General features: G+C 33.8%; 1 protein-coding gene across 3 annotated transcripts in view; it reads left to right on the forward strand.

Annotated features, from left to right (window-relative positions):
* The window catches only part of LOC149413555 (protein Fe65 homolog), a 209,056-nt gene that overhangs the window by 58,147 nt on the left and 124,971 nt on the right, over positions 1-25,938 (forward strand). The window contains exon 2 of one of the 3 annotated variants that reach the window (XM_089644772.1): positions 1,940-2,692. In XM_089644772.1, the coding sequence (XP_089500898.1) occupies positions 2,671-2,692 (22 nt within the window). In that variant the 5' untranslated portion in view covers positions 1,940-2,670. The remainder of the gene's footprint in view (positions 1-1,939; positions 2,693-25,938) is intronic. The other 2 variants (XM_089644771.1, XM_089644773.1) reach the window with 2 other exon arrangements.

A 25,938-nucleotide genomic window follows, 5' to 3' on the forward strand; every position in this document is an offset into this window, starting at 1 on the left:
ACATCACATTGATAAAAGAGATGGTGTTTCCAAAAATGTAATCTACAAGTACTGTTCTCTTTTTTCTACGTAAAATACTGAGACCGATGGGGGGGGGGGGGGGTTTGAACCCCCTGAACCCCCTCTTATATATGCTTTTGGTTGGAAATCTTGTTTGAAACTAGTTCCAAAATGGTGACCGGATCATCAAAATGATAATTGAGCACATCTTTAAAAAGTTATATAAAGTCATGGAAAGTGATGAAACAAAAACTTTGTTAACTGGGTTAAGTAGGTTAGGTTAGGTTTAATTTTTTTTTCATCTTTTCTAATGACTTATCATGGAACCTTCCAAAATAACACACTCATGTGTCATATGTCCACTGTAAAATCATTATTTGCCTGTTCCAATTGTTTCGATAGATCTTGGAAATGGTATCTACGGGAGCAAGTTGCTTGAAAACGTAATTAATGGAAAAAAAGGAAAGGCAATTGTACTGTAGTGAGGATGCCACCAGAATATTGATAAGTTGATTGTATCCTCTTAATTGATTCTGAAGCACAATAAATGCCACCGCGAATTTCTTTACTTTAAACGCAAAGCGGATTTGAAGTTGTAACTTGTTGGTTGCGTGGTAGAAAAGTTACTCCTGATGACAAAGCGGATCGGACGGGTGTTTGAGGTAGGAATGGATTAAATTAAAATTGTAAAAATGCTATACGTCCGAACACCAATGTTTTAGTGACTAACTACGTAGAACTGTAAACATTTTAATCGGGAAAACTGTTCAAAGCATGACTAGACAAGATAGATTTTATAAAAGTTCTAATAAACATAGATTAATCGCCTTTGATTGACCTATACTTCTCCAAATTAGCTTCAGAAATTAATCCCCGTTAAGGTAACGCAAATATAGCATCCCTATTCCCGATTAATTACAGTTTAATCAGGAAATGGATTTGCCAAATCCCAATACAACCAAGGAGGTAAGGGATGTAAAGGAGGGTCAGATGACGTCATACTCGGGGGACAGAAATTCGCACTAAAGAAGGTTTAATTGAATGCTAACCAACCCCGTTGCGTGGATTAATGATTACCCTTTGATTGGTTTTATTTAATACTTGGGAGATTAAATTTGATATTTGGTGATTAAATAATGTTTATTGAAGTATGTTTTGAAATCAGAAACAAAATTGATTGAATCTTGCCGAAAGTAAATTAGTTTAAAATTTAGTATTGAATTTGCACAAAGTGTCCCTTTGATTGCGAAAATCCCTGGAGAGGTAATGCGATAGATGTTTTTTTGGGCGTGTTCGTGTGTCCGAAGTAAGCTCAATTTGAACTTACTTCTTATTTTTACATTAATTATTAGAACACGCTTCCCTTATTGAACTAATTGAAATTAATCAACCACTAGCTATTATAGTACAGTTCCGTACCTGACAACTGGGTGTATTTTTAAGGTGAAAATCACACCACACATAAGTTATCGATTAATTTAATCGTGACATGTCTTCCTCGGGAGTCCCAGAATTTTTCTACCATTCAATTCATGTAGTGTCATGAAATCCACATTGTTACAGTTAAAATCCTACATTATATGGACTTTAATTCGACTCCTTATCTCATTCCAGTGCAGGGATAGTGAGTTAAGTCTTCCTTAATTAAGTCTTCGCTAAAATATGTTCACTAGACCTAGTTTAGTGAAACCATGCACATTGTCTCAGTACGTTTTACCGGGAGTCGTACCAAAACGGATCATCATAAAGAACTAACTCATTTGTGCGGCTCGTTCATAAACGACTCATTGCTATTTGGGAACCAAAAACGGATTGAATTTACTAACAAACATTTTCCGAATTACACATAATAGTAAAGACTACAAATTCAGTTCGCATACATCGCAATCACATATATTTGAATTGAATTCTTAACTCATTGTTCTATTTTTCCTAACAGCGAAATTTTCTTAGTTTTTTACAAGCGACGCGAATAAAGAATTCCCTGAAGCAAAATCAGCCCTAAAACTTTGAAAAATAAACATTGTGAAAGTTCAGAGTTCAAAGTGACGAAAATTCTAACACAGACGAGTGGATTATTTTCAAGAGGCGAAAGAACGTGTTTTGAGACAAATATTACTTCAAAGTGTTTTTGAAATTGGGCGGAGGTAACGAAATTGTGATATTTTGAAAGATCAATTATTTTTAATGAAATTCTAAAGTGTCGGTTTTTTGACAACTGTGTTTCATGTTTCATCTCAAATGCTAGATCAAAGTATTAAATTAATAAATATACTGAAAAAAACATTATCTTTTAAAAAGTTTTGACATTATAGGTTAATTAATTTTAAAAAGTACCAAGGAACTAGAAAGTTTAATCGGTGAGAAAGAACAAAGAAATATTATTTATTTTAGTTACTCCGCAAAACTCCGGTTTATTTGACAAGAAATCTCTGAAGGATTTAAATTAAAGTACCAGGAAATCAGAAAGTGAAATTGGTGACAAGAAACGAAGGAACATTGTTTTGAAGCAAATTATTGGACATAAATATAAGTAGCAGGGTGACAGAAAGTGGAATCGGTTAGTGGCGCATGGAGCGTGGATTGCAAGGCGTTGTGTGCCTCGTGGTGGTGATGTTGATCTTGTGAACCGCTCCCCTCCTCGCCGCACCTGTGCTCCTGATCGCAGACATGGTGCTCCACCAAGGCGTCAGTGAGTAACATCAATTGGATACTTGTTACGGTTGTCTTCTACCTTTTCTGCCCTCCTGGTTATGGCTTTCTATAATATATTCAACTATTAGCTAATTTCCTGGTAATTACATCTAACTAACCTAACCAATAACTAACTCCTAGTCAAACTTTATAATATTATATCCAAGTTAACTAACTCCTCGTAGTGGCTTTATATTATCCAACTAACCTAACTATTAACTAACTCCTGGTAATAGCTTTATATTACATCCAACTAACCTAACCATTAATTAACTCCTGGTTATGGCATTATAATATTATATCCAACTAACCTAACTATTAACTAACTCCTGGTAATAGCTTTATATTACATCCAACTAACCTAACCATTAATTAACTCCTGGTAATATTACATACAACTAACCTAACCATTAACTAACTCCTAATTATGGCTTTATTATATTATATACAACTAACCTAACTATTAACCATCTCCTGGTTATGACTTTATATTATATCCAAACAAACTTAAATATTAACCAACTCCTGGTTATGACTTTATATTATATCCAACCATACTTTAATATTAACTAACTCCTGGTATTGTATTTATATTTTATCCAACTAACCTTACTATTACTTACTCCTAATACGACTTTATATTATATCCAACTAACTTAAATATTATTTTGGTTACCATTAATTATCTCTGTAATATACGTGTAGTTTTTTAGTTACATTACAAATACAAGTATTATTGTAGAAAGCAATCACTTTGTGGTTTGACATATTTAATAAAATAAAATACTTTTTGTTTTAAAACAATGAGTTTTTAATAATTTTTAGAACCGACCGGTTTCGCTTTACTCAAGCATCTTTAGGATATAAATGATTGCTCTTACTTATTTTGACAAATATTATTCATTTCACTCAATTCCCAACCTCTGATCCAACTGAAACTCGGCAGATAGGGTCGCTGTCCATGACAATGCATTCTATTAACTTTTGGTGGCAATCACGCACATACACGCGGACAAGTGCGCATTTCTCTGAAATTGGATGACATTACAGCAGTTAATATACGACGTAAATGTCGGTCCTATCCAATCGGGGCTTGGCTCAGTTGCCAGGTTCACTCCAGTCCCTAGAAGGTTCTAACCTCAAACAAGCAAGTACATTTTAAATACATCTATTAATAAATAAAAATGAAAAATCAAATAAAAATAAAATCACAGTAAAAATACTTGTTTTTACGGGTTGATTTTTTAAAATATCAATATGTTTATTTTTACTAGCTATACCCCGCCGCGCGTTGCTGTGGCTCAGTCTGTCTGAGCAGATAGAGAAATAATAGCGCTTGTTGCTTTTACATCCAACAGATGGCGCTGTTTAAAAAAACGTGTTTTTACCTGTCACAGGTGACATCTATATAATATAGGTATATAAAAAACATGCACGTAATGCAACTTTGTGTAAAAATTTCAAAGCAATCGGCGAAGACCTCTCGAAGATTTTAACAAACGAACAATTATTTTTTGCATTTATATAGATTCTTCATTATAAATAAGCATATATTATTCTTTAATGGTAGATACTAGTTACTATCCGGCTTTCCTAGAGTTTATTTAGTAGTAGTTCCTATCTGGCTTTCCTAGAGTTTCTTTAGTAGTAGTTACTAGTTACTACCCGGCTTTCCTAGAGTTTTTTTAGTAGTAGTTACTAGTTACTACCCGGCTTTCCTAGAGTTACATATCTTTAGTAGTAGTTACTAGTTACTATCCGGCTTTCCTAGAGTTTCTTCAGTAGTAGTTACTAGTTATTATCCGGCTTTCCTAGAGTTTCTTTAGTAGTAGTTACTAGTTACTACCCAGCTTTCCTAGAGTTACATATATCTTTAGTAGTAGTTACTAGTTACTACCCGGCTTTCCTAGAGTTACATATCTTTAGTAGTAGTTACTAGTTACTATCCGGCTTTCCTAGAGTTTCTTCAGTAGTAGTTACTAGTTATTATCCGGCTTTCCTAGAGTTTCTTTAGTAGTAGTTACTAGTTACTACCCAGCTTTCCTAGAGTTACATATATCTTTAGTAGTAGTTACTAGTTACTACCCGGCTTTCCTAGAGTTACATATCTTTAGTAGTAGTTACTAGTTACTATCCCGCTTTCCTAGAGTTTCTTTAGTAGTAGTTACTAGTTACTACCCAGCTTTCCTAGAGTTACATATATCTTTAGTAGTAGTTACTAGTTACTTCCCGGCTTTCCTAGAGTTACATATCTTTAGTAGTAGTTACTAGTTACTATCCGGCTTTCCTAGAGTTTCTTCAGTAGTAGTTACTAGTTATTATCCGGCTTTCCTAGAGTTTCTTTAGTAGTAGATACTAGTTACTACCCAGCTTTCCTAGAGTTACATATATCTTTAGTTTGTATGTACATTGCATTTTAGTAGTTACTAGTTACTACCCGGCTTTCCTAGAGTTACATATCTTTAGTAGTAGTTACTAGTTACTATTCGGCTTTCCTAGAGTTTCTTCAGTAGTAGTTACTAGTTACTATCCGGCTTTCCTAGAGTTTATTTAGTAGTGGTTACTAGTTACTACCCGGTTTTCCTAGAGTTTCTTTAGTAGTAGTTACTAGTTACTAACCGGCTTTCCTAGAGTTTCTACCCGTTTTCTCACAGAATAATTGAAAAATAGGAATAATTTTCCCTGTTACATATTATTATGTGCTGTCATTATTAATATTAAAAATGTAACTGTTGTTTTTTTTTCTTCGTTGGTAGGAAAAAACCTTGACTACAGGAAATCAAATTTTAACCTACCTACTAATTAATAATTACTATTAAGCAAGCCGTTTACGAAATCCCAGTCCCAGGCAGTAAAATTATAATAACCGGCTAATTAAATATCAATGTCAGGAAAGATCATTGTCACTATTCATTCACTTGTGGAGATGCTTGAGATTCATCACAGGCTTATTATAACGCAGGGTTACCACATGATCGCAAACCTAGAAAACCTGGAATATCAGGTTTTTTTATTTATTTTTATATTAACTCCACACAGGAGGCCCTGAAGAAAATAATTTCCCTCAGGGCCTATGTCATCTTTGGGGATGCTGTGTGGAGGGTCTTTTTGTGGAGAGGAAGGAGTGAACATGGGTCTTTAAGAGTCCCATATTGTAGGAGGGAGGAAACACAGAGGCCGGCAGTTCGTTCCACAGCCGAGCTGTTGAACTTAAGAACGAATCGTAGAAGCGACCCGTTCTCATGTGACAAATGTCAACCGTGTACAAATGTTGGGCGCGCGTTTGGCGTGTATCCCGACTACGCACCGGTGCCGAAGGGATCAATGACGCTAGTTCCTCAGAGCATCTTCCATTGTAATACCGATAGAACAAGGACAGCATACCTACCTGACGCCTGTGCTCTAAATATTGCAGTCCGTTTGTTAATATTGGGGAATCTATCAAACGGACCGCCCGTTTTTGCACAGAGTCAAGGGTTTTTTTCAGGTATTCAGGGGCTCCAGACCAGAGATGGCTGCCAAATTCGACAGTAGAGCGCACTTGCGATTTGTACAGGGTCAGCAGTTGTGTACTATTAAAGTATCTGCGGGCCCTGTACAGTACGCCCAGCTTCTGAGAGGCCAACTTTACTCTGGCTTCGATGGAGCCCCCGTACCTGAGCTGGTCACTTATAGTTATACCAAGCATATCAATGGAAGGCCTGTTCGGAAGATTGCTTCCGTTGAAGGAATAGAAAATATAATTATCACAATCTTAATAATAATAATACATGTCTAAAAGGCTCTTATATTATTAATATAGTCTAGACAAACTGTTGTCAATTTATGGCTAACAGATTGCACCGGTTCGTCGATCAGTAATACAAAACTGTATGTACATTGCATTTGACCAATGAACATGATGCTGTGATAGAATGTTCATATTTATTTTATTTTTATCGCCTAAAGGGCTTTTACATTCAATGCAGTACATATTTTTATGCAATGAATTTTTATTTTTATGAAAATACAATGCAAGAGTAACAACAAAATATGAGTAACGTAGAATATAACTGTGAGAAAAATATAGATAGGTAATATAAGGTATGTAAGTAACATAAAAGTATAGGTAGGTAATGTAAGGTGTGAATAAGTAACATAAAAATATAGGTAGGTAATCTAAGGTATGAATTAGTAACATAAAAATATAGGTAGGTAATGTAAGGTATGATGAGTAACATAAAAATATATGTAGGTAATGTAAGGTATGAATTAGTAACATAAAAATATTAGGTAGGTAAAGTAATGTACGAATAAGTAACTTAAAAATATAGGTAGGTAATGTAAGGTATGAATTAGTAACATGTAAATATAGGTAGGTAATGTAAGGTATGAATTAGTAACATAAAAATATAGCTAGGTAATGTAAGGTATGAATTAGTAACATAAAAATATAGTCAAGTAATGTAAGGTATGAATTAGTAACATGTAAATATATGTAGGTAATGTAAGGTATGAATTAGTAACAAAAATATAGGTATGTAATGTAAGGTATGAATTAGTAACATAAAAATATTGGTAGGTAATGTGTAAGGTATGATTAGTAACGTAAAAATATATGTAGGTAATGTAAGGTATGAATAAGTAACAAAAAATATTCATGAACTGCTAACCTCCTCCAAATCAACGATACTGTTTTTAAAAAAAGTACATATATTGTAATTTATTTATATTCTGTACAGGCAGATAATATACAGGACCACGCTTACCTGGTCAACAATGTTTATTGTTTATTACAGAAATTAATTGAGATTCATATTAATCGTAGATATCGGTGAATTCTAATGTTGTATTGTACAATTTTATTCACATATCTTTCTTAAACTAATCAAATCATTAAATAATATACAGGTAATTCAACGGCAGTTTTATCCAATTTGAATTCCTGAAGTTGATCTCTCTTATTCATATGTTGCTGTATTTCGTGAATCCTTTTCCATTTAGGTAAGTTTTTTTTATAATATTACTAGCTGATACGTACCCGGCGTTGTTTGACTTTTCTCTACTTTGAATATATATATACTATACATGTATTAAATATATAAAAACCTTCCGGATGAAATTCTCTAAATGATAGTAACCCTTTCAAACTCCGTTGCATAGTTTAGCGATAACTCAGCGCACAAACAGACAGTGACTTTGTACTATCTATTTAGAGATGAAGTTGATTTCTCTTCAGATATTCCATAATTTATTAAAACGTCATAATATTTTTTCTCAGAATGTCATTTTTGTCTTTGCCAAACTTTATCCTAAAAACACATTTGTTTAGTGGAGAAGTTATAAACTAAGTTACATAGGTACCTACATTACCTACTGCTACAAATTGAACGTCAATATTAACGTCCCGGTAGAATGTGTGACAGCAATTTTGAAAGACTGTCTAATTTGTAGAACTTGAGATGATTTTTCCATAAATAATAATAATTTTTTATTTTTTCGCAGGAGGTGAATTATTATACTAGTCTTAAAAACTTTACCCCTCATATATTTTGTCTACTTGATTTGCTGACAACGGCACTGGATCGATTTTACAATACCAGGAAATTTGTTAAAAACTGCTCCGAAAAACCCGGAAATACCAGGAAATTTAAAAACCTTCCTGTGGCAACCCTGTTACATTAGACTCATACTAGAACTGACATATAATGTTCTATTCGCATATACCTACATGTAGTTCTTTCTCAGGGGCGGAACGCCAACGAGAGAGAGAAGTACATAATGAATGGTTTTCGTAATTAAATCCACGTTTGATTCAAGAGTACCAACTACTTCGTAGGTTGATAAAGATTGTTGATTGTTGAGTAATATTAAATTGTAAATTCAAATTGATTAAGTTAACCTGTGAGAACCGGAGAAAATATTGAAAAATATACCACATTTAGAACAGTAAAAAAACGTTACCTACAAAAAATAATGCGAAAAATTTGAGGGTTTAAAATCAAACAAGCTTATCTACAAAAAAACATGCAAAAAAATCAAACCACGTTATGTACAAAAAAAACAACAATTCGGGGGCTTACTATCAAAAAAAGTTATCTACAAAAGTCAAACAACGTTGTAAACAGAAACATAAAATACCAATGAATAAAGGGCTAAAATTCAACAACGTTATTTGCAAAAAGATGTACCAATAATTAAATAGTATTGGAATGTTTTTTTTTCTTAATAACGTTGTTTGAATTTGTAATTTGTTTATAAATATGATGTTCTAATCTTCCCTTTTTCTTAGTTAGTTCTTCTGAAATTATTGTTACAGTCTTAACAATACATTACATTTATGGCAACTCTAAAATTGTAACAATACATTTGTTCTTTTCTCTTTGTTCCTCTGTTCGTGTTGAGTTTACAAAGAAAGCTTTCCATCGCTATATGGGGCAAGGCTACCGTTAAACTGATTACAATTTATTTATCTACTAGCGCACAACTGTGAAAAATCAAGGTTTTGTCTCAATACTAATATAATGTCCTGGAAAAGGAAGAAAAAAACATACCATGTCCATTCAGCGCCATTTTGTTTTTTTGATAGTTGAAAGGTCCCCGTTAAATGTCGATTCTAAGTCCGTTAAGGGGACAACTATCATGTTGTTAAGTTTGTCAGCTTATTACAATTTGAAATAACGGAGAACTGAATACAGTTGGCGCGATTAAAAAATTGTCCAAAGAAGCGAATCTAACAGTCCGCAATGGAGCGCTGGTACCTACCCTGTTGTATGGCAGTGAGGCATGGAACTGGCAGAGGAAGGATGAAAGTAGACTGAATGCTGTAGATATGAGATCCCTGAGGCGTATGTGTGGTAAAACCATGTGTGGTCATGTGAGAAATGTTGACATCCGCAAAGAATTCAAGGCTGATGTAAGCGTAACGAATAAGATTAAGAAAGTGACGCTTAGATGGTTTGGGAAATGTAGAGCGAATGAACGAAGAAAGGAGTGTAAGGAGAATATATGACGCAAATGTGAATGGTAGCAGAAGTCGGGGACGCCCGAGGAAGACCTTGAGTCAGGCCATGAATTATAGAAGATTATATATGAATGAGAATGATGCAAGAAGTGTGTGCTAAGACCGAGTTGTTTGACGGTCCGTCCTCTCTGCCTACCCCTGTTAGTTAATTAGTAGAATCTAAACGTACCTATAATAGGCATTTAACTAGGAACTATTAAATTTCAAAAAAATAAAATGGCGCTGATTGATTTTGTCACAGGTGAATTTCTGCGAAACAATTGGGTCTAATTATTTACAATTATTGACTGAAATAATTTTCTGTTAAAATATTAATCATACACTTAAATTCGAAGCAAATCCGAATTCATTGAAACAGTGTAACATAGATAGACAAACATACCCAAAACCGAATTAATTTTTATTTATTAATTTATTTTATTTTTCACTGTTCATTAAAGTTTTTCCCGTGGTCTTTTCCTTCGTGTTTCTTTTATGGTTTTACTCTCAGTATCGCCCTGGTGAAAGACCACCATTCAGATTCGAAACGTTGCTTGAAATGGCTTTAGCCATATACTTTAACCAGATCTGAATAGCCAGGTGTTACCAAACCTTCCTCTTCCCTATCTCCCTTCCCTCCCCACACCATTCATCCTCGCAATATACCCTTATTAATGGAACTACGTCACGACCTAAAAATAGATTTTTTTATGTGAACTACTCCCAACCGTCTGGAGCCAGTGAGACTATGGCATCCCCAATTGGGGTATGCTGTAAGGTTGAATGTAGAGGGGAGAGGAAGGAGATGGGACAGATAAATGTGGGGAAATATCTGGCCACCGAGATCAATTCACTAAACACGGCTGAAGCCATTTGAAGCAACCTTTCAATTCTGATTGGTGCTCTTACAACAGGGTGATACTGAGAGTACCTTCCACTCCGGAACGTGCCGCAAATATGCTATGTATTTTTTTAATTAGTAATTTGTTAAATAACACAAATTAATCAAATAAAATTTACTTGCGCACGCCGGGATTGAACCCCCGTCAAACATTCGGTTATTCAAATTCCATGACGCCAGAGCTAAAGAAAACCCCATTATGCCCTTCAGCCCAACGAAAAAGCCCAATTGGATATACCGTGCGGTATTTTCGAAAAAATATCTATTAAATAATGATTTCTTTGAAAATTTCACGTTTAATTTATAATGCGTAGTTGGAATTTCCAATCTTGAAGCTTTTAAAAATCTGTTTGACCTGTTTTTCGTTTGATTACCGGATTTAAAAAATATACCTGCCAATAAATTCCTGTGCGAAATTCAATTAGCGGATTAGACCTCCGATTCCCGGTGGAAATTACCTGGAATCGGATTAATATTCCCGACTCGTCTGTTCTCCAGGAAATAATTACAAGTGCGAATCGAAAGGTGGAATTCCCCATTAGAATTATTACCACTTATCTGGGAAGCTGTATTCTGAATTTCAAACGGTATTAGATAATAATCATATTAATACTTGGATTAATAACAATAATAACAACTAACTAACTAAAACTAACGTAGTAAACTACTCGGTCTTGGTTCACACTCTTTGCATCATTCACATTCATACATACTCTTCTATTATTCTGACTCTTGACATGACCTGACTCAAGTAACTGGTTCACTTGATCCTACCATGTCTTCTCCGGGCGTATCCTCATCATATTCTCCCTACACTGCTTTCTTAGTTCATTCGCTCTACATGCCCAAACCATCTAAGCGTCCCTTTCTTAATCTTACTCATTACGCTTACATCAGTCTTGCATGCTCTTCGGCCACATTTCTCATACGATCAAACATGGTTTACCACACATGCGGTTCAGGAATCTCATTTCTACAGTATTCAGTCTACTTTCATCTTTATCTGCTAGTTCCATGCCTCACCCCCATACATCAGTGTAGGTACCAGCACTCCATTGCGGACTGCTATCTTCGCTTCTTTGGACATTTTTTGCTAGCGCCAAACTTGTATTTTTATTGACTATTTAAAAAAATACAAGTAGTTCACAGTCCTCCAAGCTAGGTATTCATGTTCCGAGGCGGACTGTAGGTTATTGTATGGGTATCATGATCTCCTCGTCCTCGCGTATATTGATTTCCACAAAGTAAAGTATTTAATTATCAGTTCTCCTCACTAGGTATTCCTGTTCCGAAGCGGACTGTAGGTTATTGTATGGGTATCATGATTTCCTCGTCCTCGTGTATATTGATTTCCACAAAGTAAATTAGTTGATTCACAGTCCTCCTCACGAGGTATTCCCATTCCGAAGCGGACTGTAGGTTATTGTATGGGTATCATGATTTCCTCGTCATCGTGTATATTGATTTCCACAAAGTAAATTAGTTGATTCACAGTCCTCCTCACGAGGTATTCCCATTCCGAAGCGGACTGTAGGTTATTGTATGGGTATCATGATTTCCTCGTCCTCATGTATATTGATTTCCACAAAGTAAATTAGTTGATTCACAGTCCTCCTCACGAGGTATTCCCATTCCGAAGCGGACTGTAGGTTATTGTATGGGTATCATGATTTCCTCGTCATCGTGTATATTGATTTCCACAAAGTAAATTAGTTAATTCACAGTCCTCCGAACTAGGTATTCCTGCTCTGAAGCGGACTGTAGGTTTTTTTATATAAATTTAATTTAGATTAAATTTGATAATATTATTATTAAGTTCTGCAAGTGTTTTAGTTTTTTATTATTGTGACAGCTGTTTCGGCTTACAAGGCCATTTTCAAACTGTGGTTAGTCCACATTGAGACGACGTATTTATACTATTTCAAATGTAAATTTTGAAGGTGCATACATTGATTTATTACTGGTTAAACCGATGACATGATCTATTGTTGGTTAAACCAATCTATGTTTTCCCCTCAGTAAATGGTAATGAGTTCTTAATTATTTACTAATGACTTTATTGCTATGAATTATTTGGGTGCATTATACTGCTTGGGTTTTGTGAAAATATTGAGAAGTGGTGAGTAAATTATTTTCCGTACTTTATTAATTAGTGTTAAATTTGGGTCATTCGTTCGTATTATTATTATAACATCGTATATGTTCTTTGAATCTAGTTGAGAATGCCCTCCCCGTTTGTCCGATGTAAGTGGCGTTACAATCGGCGTGGTCACATTTTAATTCATATATGCCACTGTTATTGAGTATAGGGATTTTACTTTTAGAGTTTTTAAGGCTTGTTCCTAAATTATTGTTTGTTCGAAAAGCTATATTTGAACCACATTTTTTAATTTCTTAAATTTCTCTAAATTAAATTTATAAAAAAAATTAATTGGAGTTCTACGAATTAAACACAAAAACAATAAATAAAAATACGGACTGTAGGTTATTGTATGGGTATTATGATTTCCTCGTCATCGTGTATATTGATTTCCACAAAGTAAATTAGTTAATTCACAGTCCTCCGAACTAGGTATTCCTGTTCTGAAGCGGACTAAGTTATTGTATGGTCACCATGATTTCCTCGTCCTCGTGTATATTGATGTCCACAAAATAAAATTGATCAATCTCCGAAAGTTCTTAACCAATTGCTTTGAAATATTGACACAACGTTGCATTGGAATAAGTCATCTGCGACTGGTAAAAACATTTTTTAAGCAACGCCATATGTTGGGCATAAAAGAAACACGCGCTATTGTTTTTTCTGTCTGCGTAGACAGACTGAGTCACAGTAACGCGTGTAGTAAAATAATAAACAAGTTCTATTTCATAAGTTCTTCAATTGTTTGTGATCTTTTCTCATTAGCAATTCAAAGATTGCAAATTAGAACCATTCAACACTAAAATTCAGAGTCAAAATGTCGTTGTTTTAGGACCACAGCACCTGAGGTTACCGAGTCTGAATTGAGAATAAGGTCGCCCTTCCAATTAGGAATTATCTCCGATTCTGGCCAGTCTTGTGCCGTGAATTTCAAATGCACTGATCATCCCCCGAGCAGGCGGGACCTGGCGGTGCTGAACCACCTTCCGCTTTCTCTTCTCCTTTCTTCTTACTCCTTCCAATTCCGACTTCCCACCACCGCACCGAGTCGTATTACGTTATTTTATTACTAACAGAAACCAGAGACTATAAGGAACCTGGGTGATAAATATTACATACGGCTTAAAAAACATATACTCATATAAATCAACGAACGCTAATTCTGATTATATACATTTTATTATTCGTGGCCAGTGTCGACACGTGGAAGAATTAAAAAAAAGTTGAAAAGAAAACATCAAAAAAGTCACCAGAGACCCAAATTTCATCTTCATATTTTTTTAATCCAAATAATGTAAGGAATAACACCCTGTATTTTTTTTTAATTAGAATTAATAAATTTTCACTTTTCCACTGCGGAATACAAATTATTTCATGTTTTTTTGGAAATCTTGTTAAATATTTAAATTGGGAATTATTGATTTCATATCGACCCGAGTGGGATTGATCTTACTGTTATCCGACAAAATCGAGATACTTATGAGAATACACGTATATCGTATATAATATACGGATCGAAATCTGATGTGTACTCCGCCAAAAAAATCCAAATCGGACGTGAATCCCGCCAAAACAATCAAAATCGGACGTGAATCCCGCCAAAACAATCGAAATCGGACGTGAACCCCGCCGAAACAATCAAAATCTGACAAGGTACAAGTTAGATTCGGATCGTTTGACGGGTTTTAAAAAATTCAAACTTATTTTTACTATTAAATCGACATTTGCAAAAAAAATATTGTTATTTAAGTTAGAAGATGAACTGTTTTCTATTGAAAAGGCGGCGCCGTTTTTTTTGCTCATCTCACTAGTGAATTCCTGTGTCGAGATGCGCAGCTTTACAATTATATTCAATCAAATAAGTACATCACATAACACATAGACTGATGGATCACATCGAATATGGGGCTCCTAAGATGATTCATGACAGAAGCCACGACATGGGCAATCCAAAATCACCACTCTCAGCCAGTATGGAATTTTTTACCATTTTGTTGAATAGATTCAATTATAGTTTGTTTATTTTCTCCGAGCATATTATAAAGCAACGGAGCTTTTGAAGAAAAACTCCTTTGTCCAATGGATGTTCTGGTATTCACCGACTGATACATTAAAGAAGAACCCAATCTAGTGTTGCGCAATTGTTGTAATCTTTTGGCAGTATCAAAACATTTCCCGAATTTTCTCCAAACCTTTTTTCCTCCCTTATTTATCTAGTTCTTCACGAAAGCTGTAAAAAAGAACTTATTCTATCAATATTAAAACTGTCAGCCCCAGAAGAATTTTTAAATGAAAAGTCAATATACTTATTGGCACCGCGCGCGTTTTGTACCTCACCTCAAAATAATTCCAATATTGGTGGTGCCACAAAACGTATTCAGTAATATAACTTTCATGATTTCGATTTCCCTTTTTCAATATCACAAGGAAACACAATATCTAATATTAAAAATGAAAATGAAAAAGGCATGTAAAACGAACATATTTCAATATTAAATGCAGGTAACAGGGTACACGGTACCGGGTAGCAGCGGGAACCGGTTACACGGTACCGGGTAGCAGCAGGAACAGGGTTAGAACTAGCAATAAGAAACTGCATCCCTGTTCGTATAGTAGAAACAGCGTTCTACCGTCTCATCCTCGAACAAGATATTAAACGGGAAGTTCTAGAATATTCTAGATTTTAGATATTGGATGCTCTGCTATCTGATTACATTCTATTGCTCCAGGGATCTGCAACCTTTTCAAGATTTTAAGATATTTTTTGTTGCTGTTTATTTTACTGCCTCGAGGAACCTTATTACGCTTGGATCTATTACGAGTATTATTATTTTTTGTGTGAATAATTTATATGAATTTTGTGTAATGTAATAAAAGATTTCCAACTGCTCCCAGCCATTTGGAGTGAGTGAGAGTATGTCATCTCCAATTGGGGTATGTTGTGAGGCTTAAGGTAGTGGGGAGATGAAGGAAATGGGAAAGATGAAGGTGGGGAAGTACCTGGCTATTCAGATCTGGTCACCAAATACGGCTAATGCTAATTAATGAACGGTGGTCTTAAACCAGTGCGATACTGAGAGCATTTATTACTCTATATTTAGTTCTCCGTGTGTAATTTAATCCACGTGCAATTCCGTCCTTGTGTAATTCTGGAAATGTTATTACATGGTACATGAAATTCATCGATGTGTACAGTTAAAAAGTAAATCAAATTAATTTTCACTAAATTCGTAGCTTATAATGAACGTGTAAACCGACGGCAAATATTAAGTTATTAATAATTGTTAATTAATTTATCTAAGTTATACTTGTCAGGAATAATTGCCTGTTTTTCCCTTTCTTTATATTTATTATCAGTCTATATTCATCTCTACTTTATTTAGATGTTTCAAATTACTCTCTTAGTTGCTCAATATTCAGTATGTAACAGAATCCTATATACGAGTATGTACACCAAGTGTACAAGTTTCAATTGTTCCTATTCTATTTTCCTTATAATTAGTGTAACTCGCTCACGAAGCACAAGAACCAGATTCATCTTTGGTGAGATTGTGCTTATAGATATATTTTGTACCCATATGTAATTTATATAATACAACTGTACCCGCTTATATTAAATAAAAAAAATAAAAAATGCTTGTGGTGGTTTTGCCATGTTTGGTTACCGGGTTTGAACAGCCAGGTACTTCCCAGTCTTCCTGTTCTCTATCTCCTTCCCTTCCCCAATACCTTCCGCCTCGCAACATGCCCCAACTGGGGTAACCAGATAACTCAAAACAATGACAATTCAGCACACCTATAAAAGTGATTAAATAGGTTATGTTAGTTTTTTTTCATCGCTTAATGACTTTATATCAATTTAGGTATGTTGATTTATCACGGAATTGGAGACGCCACAATATCACTGGCTGCAGATAGATGTGGGCAGTTGGGAATCTTATGCAGTAGACTCATAGAAGACAGTTGTTGGTGTAGAATGGGAAGACTGGAGAGTAATAATAGTGGAAACAAATAATTATGAATGAGGCCAAATCCCACCCTAAGATGTGACCCTGTTTGTTAAAATGATTTTTTTTTAATTCTTTCCGTATATGGGTCAATTTAAATTTGAATTAAAAATACAAAGAAGTTGAAATTATACGCTATCGTAAATTCTGTGTTGCCAGCCGTTGGCGTTGAAATAAGCTTCCTTTAGAAATTAAAATTATAATAATGAACACCAACGCTTTCAATACAATTTTAATGAGGACTTGTTTTGTATGTTGCCATATTAAGAGGAAGCTGCAAGCCAAAAATGTGTATATTCTTGGTATACCTTATATCGTAGGTAATAGGCATTAAAATCAGTTGATAAACGGAGTCTAGAAACATTCGATTTCAAGCACAAAACTAGTTTTTTATTTATTTTGTAAATAGTTTTATAAGAAAGCAAAAAAGTTTATCAGGTGAAACTGTCACAGATAATCTTAGCTATAATACTGTATTAATAAAGTTGTTTCCTTTACGCGTTCATACATTTCTATTGAAAAAAATTTTTTTTTAGTAGTTTACATTTATATTTTTTATTAAGTAATTTATTTTGTTATTTGTATTTTTCTCAAGCGAAACGATAGGAAAACCTTCAATTTATCTAAAACATATTTTTTGGTATTTATAATGTACACCAATTCGTCATAAAGATGAATCAAAATAGTGATTTGGTGTTAAGGCGAAGCTTAATGTATATTAATAGTATACCAAGAATATACACATTTTTAGCTTGTAGCTTCCTCTTAAGCGTCGCCTTAATTAAATTAGTTTTCTGTAGTTTTTTAAACGTTGGAAAGAGCGAACTTTATCAAGAAATGTAAATTTAATTTGATAAGCAGGTACTGTGTTTTATATTTACCTTCATTTTTATTTCTTCAATTTACAAAATAGTTTTAACAGTTGTATTTTTGACCAAAAAAACACAGTTCATGGACAGAATTGATCGAAAAAAAGTAAAAAAATAATGGATAGTTTTGAGTTTTGCGTGTAATAGAAATATTGGATAAAAACATGCATGCACTGAGATAAATATTTTTTGCTAATTTGTTAAAAATGGGATAGCAGGCCATTTTCTGATAAACTTTTAGTACATTTTTAATAAATCGGAACACGCGTTCATGCTCCTGCATATGCCTTAATAATATAAATGATAAAATGAGAAAAATGTTATGAACACGTGTTCCGACATCGTGATAAAATATTCTTATTTTACTAAAAGTTTATCAGAAAACCTAATGATTCATTCGGAAGGGCCTGCAATCCAATGACCGGATTACCAATAATTTGAAGAGATTCTTAATGAATTAGCAATACTCATTTTTGTCCGTGTTTTTGCAGAATGTCTGGCTTAAAAATGTCTTTTTTATGTGTACTTTATATTCGTAAGACCTTTAACTATACAAATATATTCTCTATATCTGCTGGAAATAAATATTTCCTACCTACTTAAGGGATTGAAATACAGTGAAACCTCTATCTATCGTTCCTCAAATAATCGTTTTCCCGGATGTATCATTTATTTCTTCTCGTCCCAATTCATTTCATACAAAAATAGATCGCATCGATCGTTTCTACGTCCACCATTTTCCCGCATTCATCGTAGGAATTACGTCGCGTATTTGATATATTTTGTCTATGTTTAAACGGTGCCAGACAGCACTTGTTACGATGCGCGAAAATTGTGAGAGAGAAAGAGAAAGAATAACAGTTTGTCGCCGCCATCAGTCGCTAGTTGTCGTCAGTTGTCGCTAGATACCCGAACTTAGTGGAGTGTTTGCAGTTATCCTTTTTGAGCTTTTAAACTATCTTCGAAATGAGCCGTTTGATGAAAAAAGTACGTACTCTTCAAGAAAGATTGAAAATTATCAAAGAGGTGGAAAAAAACCCCGCTGAAAAAGCGTCGATATAGCCAAGCGTTTAGGAATCGCGGCATCCACGTTAAATTCTATTTTCTTGAAAAAAAAACGAAATTCGGGAGCAAATTCAAAAGTGCGGAAAATCTTCGAAAACTAGAAAAACCAGTAAAGAATTAAAGTTTAGCGAACTGGAGAAAATTCTTATCTCTTGGTACCAAATTTGACAAATTTTACAATTTTGTTACTTTCGACGACAATATTCCAACTTGTGGGATAGAAACTATCGAAAGCTTGTGTGACGCAAGATTGACGGAGACAACAAAAGAGGTCGATATTGATGAAGAGGAGCCGCTGCCTGTACCTTCATTTCAGAACCATGCATACTCTTTGAAAGATTGAAAACTTTCTTCTACGCACACTCAATAACTGATGCTGAAAAGAATATCATTTGCAAAGCCGAAAATATACTGTTGACTTGCAGAAATAAAACAGTAAAAAAACAAATGTCGATGAAAGATTATGTATTTACAATGCAATAAACTTTAAAAAAAAATTTCTTCTGTTTAGCTTTGTATTTTTTTAAATAAATACATTTATTTACATCTAAAACTTATTTTCTTCTTATAATTTTAATCTACCAACGGTTATGCAGATTGGGAGGACGGTATCTTTACTGGATCGTATCTCCTAGTGTTTTGTCCTCTTAATCCCGCATTCATTGTTTTCCCGCATTCATCGTTTATTTCGATAGGTCCCTTTAAAACCAATAGATAGAGGTTTCACTGTATAACGTAATTTTATACTTCAGTAGTTACCAACCACGTCTTAGCTCTATAAGTACTCGCGTAAAAATAAAGAAACCTTACAATAATTAAGTTCGTAAGTAACTACTTACCAATACTTTACTTTAACAAAATAATAACCCTCAATAAATTTCTAAAGTTAGAATAGATATCGTATTCAGTTTTTGATAATTTTTAATCCATATTTTTTTATGTGAAACCGCGCAACAGTCCCAACTGCTCCCTACCGTCTGGAGCCAGTGAGACTATGCCATCTCCAATTGAGGTATGTTGTGAGGCTGAAGGTTTTAGGAAGGGGAAGGAGTTGGTGAAGAGGAATATAGGGGAGTCTCCGATCTGGTCTCCAAACACGGCAAAATCCATTTCAAGAGACGTTTCAATTCTGAATAGTGGTCTTAACCATGGCGATACTGAGAGTATCTTCCACTTTGAAATGTGGCGCAAATATACTGTATACCATTTTTAATTAGTAAATTGTGAACTAATACAAATAAATCAAATAAAATTTACTTGCGCACGCCGGGATTTGAACCCGTGACCTCTAGCTTGCTAGTCAAGAGCCTTACCCTACGACCACGGAGGCCGTCACTATACTATATCTTCTATTGATATTAAAAAGAATACCTGTATAGACCATAAACATATTACTCGCGTAGACTGGTTGTGATGACAGAACGTGTCAGAATCAGCAGATTCAGTCGTACCAACCAAACGGTGTGTTTTAATGCGACTATTTGTAAATTCTACGTATAATAAATCTTATATATTCAGAATCAAAGTTTGTTGATCTACAAGTATATGAATATATTTTTAAACCCATAATATTTTTGAGTTACTTTTATGTTCGAATTCGGCATACTTTCTTTCAGGGTAATTGAAGATTTGAATGTACCAGGTACAAACTCAAGTAGAGCAGTTTTTTACGTTCAAGGGAAACAACCTTTATTTTAGCTTGTCTAAGGAAGCCAAATAGATTGACACGTTGACATACTTTTCGAAATGAGTGTGCTGTAATAGAAGTCCGTTATTTAATGCCGAAATTCTTACAAATGGAATTTTTATGTTGCCAAAACGAAATTAAGATTATGTTTTTGGTTGACCTACAACAGTATAAAAATATAATTGTAATATTTATGCTAATTCATGATTTCTGAATTTATTGTCTTAAGGCGAAGCTTAATGCCAAATCAATGTTTTGATTAATCTTTATAACGAATTGGTGTACATTATGAAAACCAAAAAATATGCTTTAGATAGATTGAAGGTTTTCTTATCGCTTCACTTGAGTAAAATACAAATAAAAAATAAATTACTCAATAAAAAATATAAATGCAAACTACTACAAAAAAATTTTTTCAATAGAAATGTATGAACGCATATAGGAAACAACTTAAAAAAAATACAGTATTATAGCTAAGATTATCTGTGACAGTTTCACTTGATTAACTTTTTTGCTTTCTTACAAAATTATTTACAAAATAAGTAAAAAACAGTTCTTTGCTTGAAATCAAACGTTTTTAATGCCAATTACCTATGATATAAGGTATACCAAGAATATACACATTTTTGGCTTCCTCTTAACTCTGAAACTTTGCTTGCTTAGTGCATTCGATTTTGTTTGCTTTATTTTTATATGACACCATAATTATAATTGCCCGAAGCCAATAGAACTATGGCGTAATTTGTAATATTGCAAGGTTGGGCAGAGGAGAAGATGGGGAAGAGGAATGTCGGTAAGTACCTGTATATTCAGATCCGGTCTCCAAACATGTCTAAAGCCATTTCGAGCAACAATTACATTTTGAATGCTGGTCGATACTGAGAGTATCTTCGAGTCGAGATATAATCACTTTTTATTTTATGATTTACCCACGTCGTGTTTTGAAATTTCGTACCCGTGGATCTTGCTTCAGAGCCAAGGAGCATTGCCGCTCAAAAACTTCCAATTAGTATTCATTCGAAATTATTTAATTTATTTTATTTTATTTATTTGCTCTCAAATTGAAAATTTTAATCAGCACAATGTGTTCCTGTAGTCCATAATTTCCCACAAATAATAAGGCAGTACCTATGTATGTACATAATTAACTGTGTACAATAATTTGTGTTGCAATCGATAAATAGGAAAAATATTAATGTTAACATTTTTAACCCTATTTTAGTGTCATTACAATTTATTTTTATTAAAATATACTTCTAATCGTAATCGTTCGATTTTCGATTTTATGATCGTAAACGCGAAAGTAAGAATCATCACATGCCACATAACTTAATCTGTTTCCTCGGCAAACTCCACTTCATTGCCATTTTGCAAGCCAAATATATCACGATTCGTTTTTCCACCATATTTATAAAAGACTGTTAAAAATATTCCAATTTTATTTATCGCACATTAATCGAGTGGGGGATTCGAACCGCAGGAGCCATAAGTCTCGTAGGAGAGACGGAAGAATTTAACCCCCTGGGTGCGAACTTTTTTGGCTGGCGTGTGCCAGATATGTCACGGTTTATGTACGATTAATTGATTCACGGGCATGTGCCTAGTGCCTGGTCGCATTAAACAATTTCCTGAAAATGTATTTGTATAATACTTTTTTATTATTTCAATAAGTTATGCTGCCTTATCGATCACTGGTACACCCGCTCAGTGGTATTGCCTATGAGGGATTTTTTTGTTTCTTTCTCTTGCCACTTGAGGAGAGAAGGCTTGTTTTATTATTGTTGTTATCTATAAATCAATGTACCTAAATTTATTAATTAATTCAAAAAATATATTATACCTTGAACTCTGATTTCTGAAAAGTTTGTTTCATGTTTTTTTTTTGTAATATACTTCTAAAGGTTCTAAGAAATATAGTTACTGGTTACAATCTGAGTTCCATAAGGAATTCCAGTAAAACATATTGTGATTTTCTTTTAAAATATATTTTTTTGTAATATGGGAAAATTACTAGCAGATTTTTTAAATAACAATATTAGACGTACTAATTTTGGTTGTCGGTGCATGAGTTCGAGTGTGATTTGATATTGCACTCCTGCGTGATGCGTAAAATTAATTATCAATTTTCAAAATTGGAACTGATAAGTGTAAATCATATCATAAGAGCTGTAAAGCGGTTACCAAAATTATTTTATCAATTAATAATTCTTTACTTGTATTTTTTTGTTTAAATTTTCCACAAATCTAAATCTAAATTTCTCATGGCTAAGAGCTGTAACAATATTTTTTGCTCAAAGATCGTTATTTAAGTCTACAGTATATAAAATCGTGATATTTATACCAATACTATAATACAATATAAAATCTTTGTTAAAACACTAAAAATATGTAAAAACAATACTTTGAGTAATTTATATAAAATATACAAAATAAACAGTGGAACAAATTCAAAAAATGTTTTATTAAATCAAACAACGATCGTTGTTAGCAGTGACGATCCCAAGGACAGCGATTAATCGTTTACTGGCGTTCGCAGGGTTAAAAAGGAAGCCATGTATTTCCCATGTGTTTCCAATATAAATCAATGGAAGAAGGAAAAGCCGGTTGATTTGCCCGCGAGGCGAGGCACCCAGTCTAGCGAAGAAGTTTTTCATCATTTGGAGGCTTTACCGGTCTAAATAGATTCAGGTTGTATTTTGTATGTAAGTAGAGAATGTACGTTCAACTGGGTAATCGATAAACTCGAACGAAAGCTTGGTTACATTTACATTGTATAATGTTTGTACTTTAAGACCCCGCATTCCGATTTTTCTACCGAAATGGTATTTGATTGAATTTTCTCCCGACTTTATATCTTTCTTTTTTGATATATAAACTTTAACTGTTTAACTAGGAAATTCTCGCTTTAGGACAGTCAAATACAACACATTTCTTTTGAAGCCTTTAAGTTTTTAAGCTCTTAAAAAATGTATGTAATTTTTTAAGGCGATTCCATACGTAGTAATACAAAATCATGTGTTTTTGGGTTGAAAATTTGGTCGCCTAGAAATGTTTCAGATGCTTTAATTAAATACTGCGAGTAGAATACATCTTGGCCTTTGAAATAATCAAGTATTTTTGAGATAAGTCTATTTATAAGCTCAGAAAAAAATAATGTATAAGGCCTATGAAAACTGCTTTAAAGTTCAAAATCTTATCATTATCTCATTTTCGGTTATGATTTTATTGTATAATGTGGCAAATTAAGTTATTTAAAAAATTTAAATATTTATGCCTGAACATCCACAAAATAAAATAAAATACACTTTTTGGCCAAGTTTTTTTCTTGCATAAATCAAAACAGGCGGATGGTGTTAAGCGGGAATTTAAACCTTATCGCCATCTACGTTAATTTACCATCTACGTTAGTTAATGATGAATGTAAGTAAGTCTAAAGTAATGGTGTTTGAAAGAGAGAGTACGAAAATAGTGTGCAATATAATTGTGAATGAGGAATACCTGGAGCAGGTGGATGAGTTTGTGTATTTAGGAAGTATGTTTACGAGAGATGGGAAGGCTGAAAGAGATATTGAAAAAAGGGTAAATGCAGGTAACTCCATTAATGGAGGAACGCAGTTGGCGCTAACAAAAAATTGTCCAAAGAAGCGAAGTTAGCAGTCCACAACGGAGTGCTGGTACCTACCTTGATGTATGGAAGTGAGGCATGGAACTGGCAAAGAAAGGATGAAAGTAGATTGAATGCTGTTGAAATGAGATCCCTGAGGCGTATGTGTGGTAAAACCATGTTTGATCGTGTGAGGAATGTGGAGATCCGCAAAGAGTGCAAGGCTGATGTAAGCGTAATGAGTAAGATTAAGAAAGGGACGCTTAGATGGTTTGGGCATGTAGAGCGAATGAGCGAAGATAGGACTGTAAGGAGGATATATGATGCAAATGGGAATGGTAGCAGAAGTCGGGGACACCCGAGGAAGACATGACACGATCAAGTGAATCTGATACTCGAGACGGGCCATGTCAAGAGTCAGAATAATAGAAGAGTATGTATGACGATGTATGAATGTGAATGAGGCAAGAAGTGTGTGCCAAGACCGAGTTGTTTGGCGGTCCGTCCTCTCTGCCTACCCCTGCGGTGAAACGGCGTGATGGTTAGTTAGTTAGCCATCTACGTAAGGGTTATTGATAGCGGCTCAATTTAAAATATTACACGGCGTAAGATAATCTCTGTTTATTATTTATTTATTTATTAACTCCCTTTTTCGGGGCTTTTACATGAGAATATTAAGAAAAATGCATTATTTATTGTATATAACTGAATTGCTTCATTAACAACATTTTATATTTGTTTAAACCTAAATTTGTCCACTCACTTGGTATAATTGTTTCCCTCCATTAGTATTCTGGGCAAAGAGGAATACATATGGTAGTTATTCCCAGAATTTCTGCACTGAAATAAATCCTGACTTCTAGTATTGCGTTGTGGAATCCGAAAGCTTATCAATTCTAGCAATACCGGACTATCAACTAAATCATTTAGAATTTTATATAGAAATACCAAGTCAGTGAAAATTCTTCTGTCTGACAATTTGAGCATATTCAAATAATTTAACAGAGTGTTGTAGTACAACATAATTGCTGGAATACCCATTTTAAAATTTGTAAAACGTAAGAATTTGTTTTGTATTCTTTCAACAGCTTGTACATGTATATTATAATGTGGGTTTCAGACAGGAGAATTGTACTCAAGTTGACTTCTTACATAGGCAAAATATAATAATTTAATACACTTTATACTGTTAAAATTTCTGGTAAGCCTAGATATAAATCCCAACATTTTTATGCCCTTATTAGAGATTTCTGTTATGTGGTTAACAAATGAAAGATTTGATTATGTAGTAGAGTTGAAAAAGTAATTACATGAAATTCCCCCGATGGAAAAAAAACCGCAAAGTATTATCTAATACTATCATACTGTGAAATTATCCGGGACGTAGAATCCTATTTAGCCATAATGTCTGTTATTGATAGAGATGGCAAAATTTAGCATTAATTTTCAGATTTTTTAGCATTAACAATTGGAAATTTAGCGTTTTATAGCATTTTGAGGCATAATTTAGCGTTTTGTAGGAAAATAGAAAAAAATGTATTTCCTGAATGTTTTTAGCGCATATTTTAAGTATTTTTGGTAAAATATATGTTTAACTTTCATTTGCAAGTATTTCCATGTGAGAGATTATAAATAATTGATTTTAATATTAAATTAATAAGGAAGGAAACTCTTAAGTACGGGTCGAACACAAACACAACAAATGCCGATTACGATTAACATCAATAGGCGTAATTTATTTCGCACAATTTGTGTAATGTGAAAAAGCAATTTTAGCCTACAGTACAAAAATATTAAATATTTACACATAAAATAGTAACAAATTTATAAAAAATCGTAGGAAAGGCTTCCAAAAATGAAATAAAGTAGGCATAATACTTTTCCCTGCACATTCACATGAAACTACCTTCCTTATGCATTTTTCTCAATTCTTCTTTAGTTGTACTGGACTAAATATTACTGTATCAGCTTTTCCAATTTGTATGGTTC

Source organism: Hesperophylax consimilis, chromosome 21 (assembly GCF_061612785.1).
Source record: "Hesperophylax consimilis isolate HC1 chromosome 21, BYU_Hcon_1.0, whole genome shotgun sequence".
NCBI lineage: Eukaryota > Metazoa > Arthropoda > Insecta > Trichoptera > Limnephilidae > Hesperophylax > Hesperophylax consimilis.